At 39.7% G+C, this 5782-nt stretch overlaps 1 protein-coding gene across 1 annotated transcript; it reads left to right on the top strand.

Annotated features, from left to right (window-relative positions):
* The first annotated feature begins 2795 nt into the window (after positions 1-2795).
* On the top strand, positions 2796-3361 carry LOC133088169 (small proline-rich protein 2E-like). Its single transcript, XM_061185987.1, has one exon. It carries the CDS (start codon positions 2796-2798, stop codon positions 2982-2984), a length of 189 nt encoding a protein of 62 aa, XP_061041970.1. The 3' UTR covers positions 2985-3361.
* Positions 3362-5782: the final 2421 nt, after the last annotated feature.

Here is a 5782-nt window from a genome sequence, read left to right as displayed (position 1 = left end):
CGTTCTACAGTAATATAAAGCCAGTGTTGAAAATTTTTCCTAAATGAGACAGGGCCGCTCACCAGCCATGACCCATAAAGAAAAGTTTCAGTACCCAAGGGGACAGAGGATAGTTCAGGTTCAGGACTGAAAAGGCAGAAATGAAATCTTTTGCCAGGGTTGGAGAACATACTAGGGCATTGTTTCTTGAACTTCAGTTATTCCCTAAAGGCTCATTATATTTGTTATAATTACACATCACAAGTATCATGTAATATTGATATTTTTTACTTTAAATTCACTTTAAACTAACTTTTTGAATTTTTAATTTAATTGGCCATAGGGAATCAAGTGCATGAAATGGCAGAAGAAATATTCAATTTACATATATATATGTATATATACATATATATATGAATAGAGAGAGACACACACACACACACACAACAAGAGAGAGAGAGAGAGAGAAGAGACAGAGAAAGAGACAAATAGAGAGAGAGAGATTAGGAAGGCTGGAAAGTCCAAAATATGCAGGGCCAACCCTAGCTGGAAGGCCATCAGGCAGGGGAATTTTCTCTTACCTGGATGGGAGAGGGGTCAGACTTTTGTTCCACTCAACAGACTATATGAGACCTGCCCACTTACAGAGGGCAAACTCCTTTACTCAGGGCACTGATTTAAATATTACTCTCATCCAAAAGCATTGTTAGAGAAAAAGCCCGAAAAAAGATTGACCAAATATTTGAGCAACCTGTTCCAGTCAAGTTGACCCATAAAAAATATCAAAAATTCCTTCCAGCACATGGACAAATTTTATGAAGAAAGTAGAGCATGAAATAGGTTAATTTCACTTATATTCCACTGTGATCAATATGGAAGAATCTATAGATAGGTTAAAATTATAGTAAAATTATTATTAATGATTAAGAAGTAGTATATGAATGGCAATTAACATCAATGACCAAATTATTAATAAAGTGATTTCAACTATCTCTTGAATTTACCCCTAGATTTGATGTGACTCAATGTGCTTAAATAATTCATAAATAGATTTAAAACTCGTTATTTGAATGGCATTGCATATTAGATAGGGTTTTCCAATGATTTCAAAGGGACAGGAAGCCAGAATATTTAAACACTCGTCTGAGCTTTCTTCAAAAGTTGCAGAATCCAAAGAGGTCCTTTGGGAGAAATTAGGTAAGAGCAGGTGGGATGTCACGTTTGGGAGGTATGAGTAAAAGGCTTGGTTTCTATTGTAAGTCTAGGTTCTGATCTGCCAGCTGATTGGAATTATGGTAGGTGATGCTACACTCCTAGTGAATTCCTTGTGGCCGGAAGTGAAACAGATTTTTAAAGTTCATAGGAATCTGACTGTTGGATGGTCTTAATTTGAAGGAACAAAGCAGTGAAAGGAGGGCCCTAGAGGTCACCACTTTACTCAACGTATCTAAGTATCATGATGGGAAGCCATCTGAGATCATCTGCAAACATCTCTCAGTCCATTTTAGAAGAGAAGAGATTTCACTTAGCAAGCTGTGGATCAAGGCAAAATGTATTGTAAGAAGGACTTGAGGTAAAGAGAAAGGTGTCACCAGGTAGCCAGGCCATTTTCAAACCAGTATGTACAACAAAATGGCCACCAGATCAAGTGCAACTAGGCAGGCAGTTTTAGAAGTCAAAGAAGGTGAAAGATAGAAAAGGGTCATCTTCCCCAATCAAGAAAGGGAACACTTGCTTACAAGTTAGAGAACCCCTGAAATTCTCCCACTGCCATAAACCACTGAAACGGAGAGCTAAGGCAGGGACTCTGTGAGTCATGAGAACATAATCTAGTGAGGAGATCCTGGCGCAGGACATTTCCTGTTTTCAGAGTTCCTGCCAAGCCAGTTATGGATAGATTTGCATTTGGGTTGGGAAATGACTGCACGAGGCTAGTTTGGACAGCTCCGCTTCCCCCTGGGTGGGGCAGCAAGCCCCAATAAAAAGGTCCTGTGCTGCACGACAGCTATCCTCCTGCTACTCGAGTTCCGATTGACATTGGAGAACCTGGTGAGTCTGATTCTTCAGTTCAAATTAGTTCTCGGCTCCCTGAATGTTGAGTTTATGCCGGAGACAACAAATTAGATGGGTCGAAAGTTATGATCATGGGTATAATGTTATTTAGTGGATGGGAACTTGGAATATGGGCACAATGTTATATTGTATTTACTAGATTTCTGATACCTAGTTTGAATTCCTCTATTGAAAAAGAAATTAATAGGACATTTTGACATGAAGGGATAAAGAGCAAAGGGTTGACCTTTTTCTACACCTTTTTCTTGGACCTCTGCTGTGATTTCAGAGGCATTTATCTTAGAAGGTGTGAGGCTCTTACATTCATCCTGATTGCCCTTTGCTCTGTACAAAGTCATCCTGTCGGGTCCTCATGAGAGAAAATGGTGATAGGAATTGCTTGTGAGCTTTCCCAGAATTTTAGAACTTTTGATAGCCTGTTTTTAATATGTTGATTTCATAAAAAAAAAGAAAGAAAGAAATAAAACTGAAAACATCGCTTGTTTCTTCAAAACAAAGATATTTTCTTTGGAAAAGTTGTATGAGAAAAGAAAGTTTTCTCTGGGCTGATGAATAGATTTGTTAAAGAACGAGAGAGATGTCAGAAATTCATTAAAAGGTATTAAAGAGATTAAAACACATGCTTAGAGATCGGAGAGATACTGTCTGTTTGTGTTACACAAGCTTTTGCTCTTCTTCGTGTAGGGATTCCCTCTTGTGAACACGGTCATATACTTTCTTTCAGATATTAAGACTCCAGAAAGATGTCTTCTCAAGAGCAGCAGTGCAAGCAGAAGTGCAAGACACCTCCAGTGTGTGTAACAAAGTGCCCTGATCCTTGCTCACCTAAGAAGGATTCAGACCCTTGCCCACCTCAGCAGTGCCAGCAGAAATGCCCTCCTGGGACACCTATCCAGCAATGCCAGCAGAAGTGCCCACCCAAGAACAAGTAACAGCTTAGCTTTTATCTGCATCTGGAAAGGATAAGGGCAATCGGCTCACCTAGTTCCACAGCTCCACCTTCATCTTGTCTTCAAAGCCTATCATGGATACAGAAGAAGCTTTCCACCCTTTAGCCTGCAGTATGCGTGTGGTGATTCCTGACGGTCAGAGGTTTCCTATCTGAGTCTGCTATGCCGCTTCCCTCTGGAGGTACCAGAGAAAGCACCACAGAGCCTCAGGAGGAAAAGCAGCAGCTCTCCTCCTGGGTGCCCTCTTAGAATTCTCTCGCTGTCTTCTGTGTCTGTCTGTCACTTGCGCAGCGGTTTCTACCAGATGAGCAATTGTTACTTATCCTCCATTTCCTGAATAAAATACAATTCTTTTTGTGATGGTAAAAGTATTTTCATTCTTTTAAAACCTGCTTTTAGCAATATTATATCATAATTTTGGTTGATTTCTATCCTTCTTTGATCCCAATTTTCAGGCTCTCACAGTCAGTGTTATCTGAATTTAGAGTTATATCGATGATTGTTTGTATATAATTTCAAATCCAGGTTATTTTCTTAATTATTGCTTGATTGATTTGAGGAACAAACTATTTAACTCCTCAGAAGTTCAATCCCTCTACTAAAATGTGGGGAAAACCACATTTACAGTGCCTACTTGCTTAGGCATAAAATTTACATGAATGTGTGTAATTCAGTTGGCACAATGCTGGGCACATAATTGGCATTTGAGAGGTGGCTGATCATCATTGTCTCTGTCATCATCACCGTCACCACCATCACCACCACCACCATGTTTGCTCTGGCAGGAAAGAGGCTCAGACATACCTAGTACAGCACAGAAAGAGATTCTTAAACTATATTACACTTTCATATTCTGTGTTCCTTTTCTTTTCCAACTTAACCGTATTTATAATCTGATATGACGTATTAAATGCCTTGTGAAATATTGGGATATTGTGCATAAAATTATAGTAGTTCTGAAAACATGGGTAGTACAAATAATGGGAAGTTTAAAGTGTCCTTACCAGGCAAAGCGCTGCCTGCTCTCCATGTGCACAACATGCTCTTCTTACTGCGAAACTCAACAACCTCAGGGTCTTATTACATTTTTTCACCTCTGAAATTACTTTCTTGATTATTTTACCCCACCTTTGAGGTCCACTGGGGTTTCCAATGTTTATCTAGATTTACAAAATGACTGTTGCTATGCAGCTTGTTTTCTAAGTGCTTAGCTTACTGGTCCAGTAAGCCGTGAATAGGGATGTGTTCTTTAAGCATATCTCTTCTTGTGGTCCTAGAAGTAAAGGAGTCCAAGATGCCAGAACTGCAGAAGAAAAAGATCCCCAGATTACTGCCCAAAGCTCATCAGACTATTACATGAGTGAGAAATCAACACTGATATTTGGGAGTTGTCTCTACTTTAGTTAGTGTTATGTGACCTGACAGAGAATTTAGTTCTGTGAGGTGTGACGCTCCTGTAGAAAACTTAAAATTAGGACATTGGCTTAAGAGTCTGGAGGTATTTGGCAAGGAATCTGATATTGGAAGCCATAAATGTGGTGATACATTTTATTCAATGGCAAAATGTTTGCAGTAATGGTTGTCCATGGTATCCTGAGAGGCAGACTAAATGTTGGTCACTTGTTGACTTGACCGGGGTATTTCAATAGACATATGCTCAGGAAAAACTTTCTGGTTGGCAGGTCAGAAATTTAAAAAAATGAAAAGAAAAACATACAGCTCAGATATTCAAAACCTTGTTGAATTAGGAAACTCAACACTTGTAAGCCCTAAAGAGTAAGAGATGAGATTAGAAGTGTTTTTTTAAAAATTAATTAATTAATTAATTAATTAATTTTTGACTCTGTTGGGTCTTCGTTTCTGTGCGAGGGCTTTCTCTAGTTGCGGCAAGCAGGGGCCACTCTTCATCGCGGTGCGCGGGCCTTTCCCTATCGTGGACTCTCTTGTTGCAGAGCACAGGCTCCAGATGTGCAGGCTCAGTAGTTGTGGTTCATGGGCCTAGGTGCTCCTCGGCATGTGGGATCATCCCAAACCAGAGCTCAAACCCGTGTCCCCTGCATTAGCAGGCAGATTCTCAACCACTGCGCCATGGGGGAAGCCCTAGAAGTGGTTTTGAACTTGAAGTCCAATTTCAGTTGACTGTAACAATAGAGAAATGATACAGAAGTTGTAGTATTTCCACCTGTGTGCCAGGGAGCCTCATGGTAATTGTATTATGTTCAGGGATCAAGGCAGCAATTTAATCAGGCCAGAAAATTACTTCCAGAAAAGGACCTGAGTGAGGTCCCTAGCACATAGAAATGATTGGAGGAACGAATTATGTCAGGTGCCTACTAAGTTTTTGAGGGAATTGACAACTAAATAAACTATATGCCAAAACGAAAAAGACTGATTTTTCAAGAATTGTAACGACTTTCCAGCCCTCCTTTCCCCACTTTCCACCCTACTTACTTCAGATGTGGTCAGTACAGGTGATTAAAAGTGAATATCCACTATGAGGTGGATACAGGGCCCCAGAGAATAATGGATAAGGGAAGCTCTCACAGAGAATAGTATCAGAGCCTAAGAGAGGCAAGGAGGAGAAGGAACACAGAGCTTCTCAAACGTTGTTACTCTTTTGTATGATGGTTATTCTTTCATCTTTCCCCTCCAGTTTTATTGAGGTATAATTGATTAAATTGTACACATTACAGTGTATAATGTGACAATTTGACATATGTGTACTTTGTGCAGTGATTTCCACCATAGGTTACATAATACATTAATTACTTCAACAGTAG

Source organism: Eubalaena glacialis, chromosome 3, assembly GCF_028564815.1.
Source record: "Eubalaena glacialis isolate mEubGla1 chromosome 3, mEubGla1.1.hap2.+ XY, whole genome shotgun sequence".
In the NCBI taxonomy this organism is placed as follows: Eukaryota; Metazoa; Chordata; class Mammalia; order Artiodactyla; family Balaenidae; genus Eubalaena; species Eubalaena glacialis.
This window is presented reverse-complemented; position numbering and strand designations above follow the sequence as displayed.

Coding starts and splice junctions, on each gene's coding strand:
- LOC133088169 (XM_061185987.1), top strand. CDS start 2,796: ATGTCTTCTCAAGAGCAGCAGTGCAAGCAGAAGTGCAAGACACCTCCA.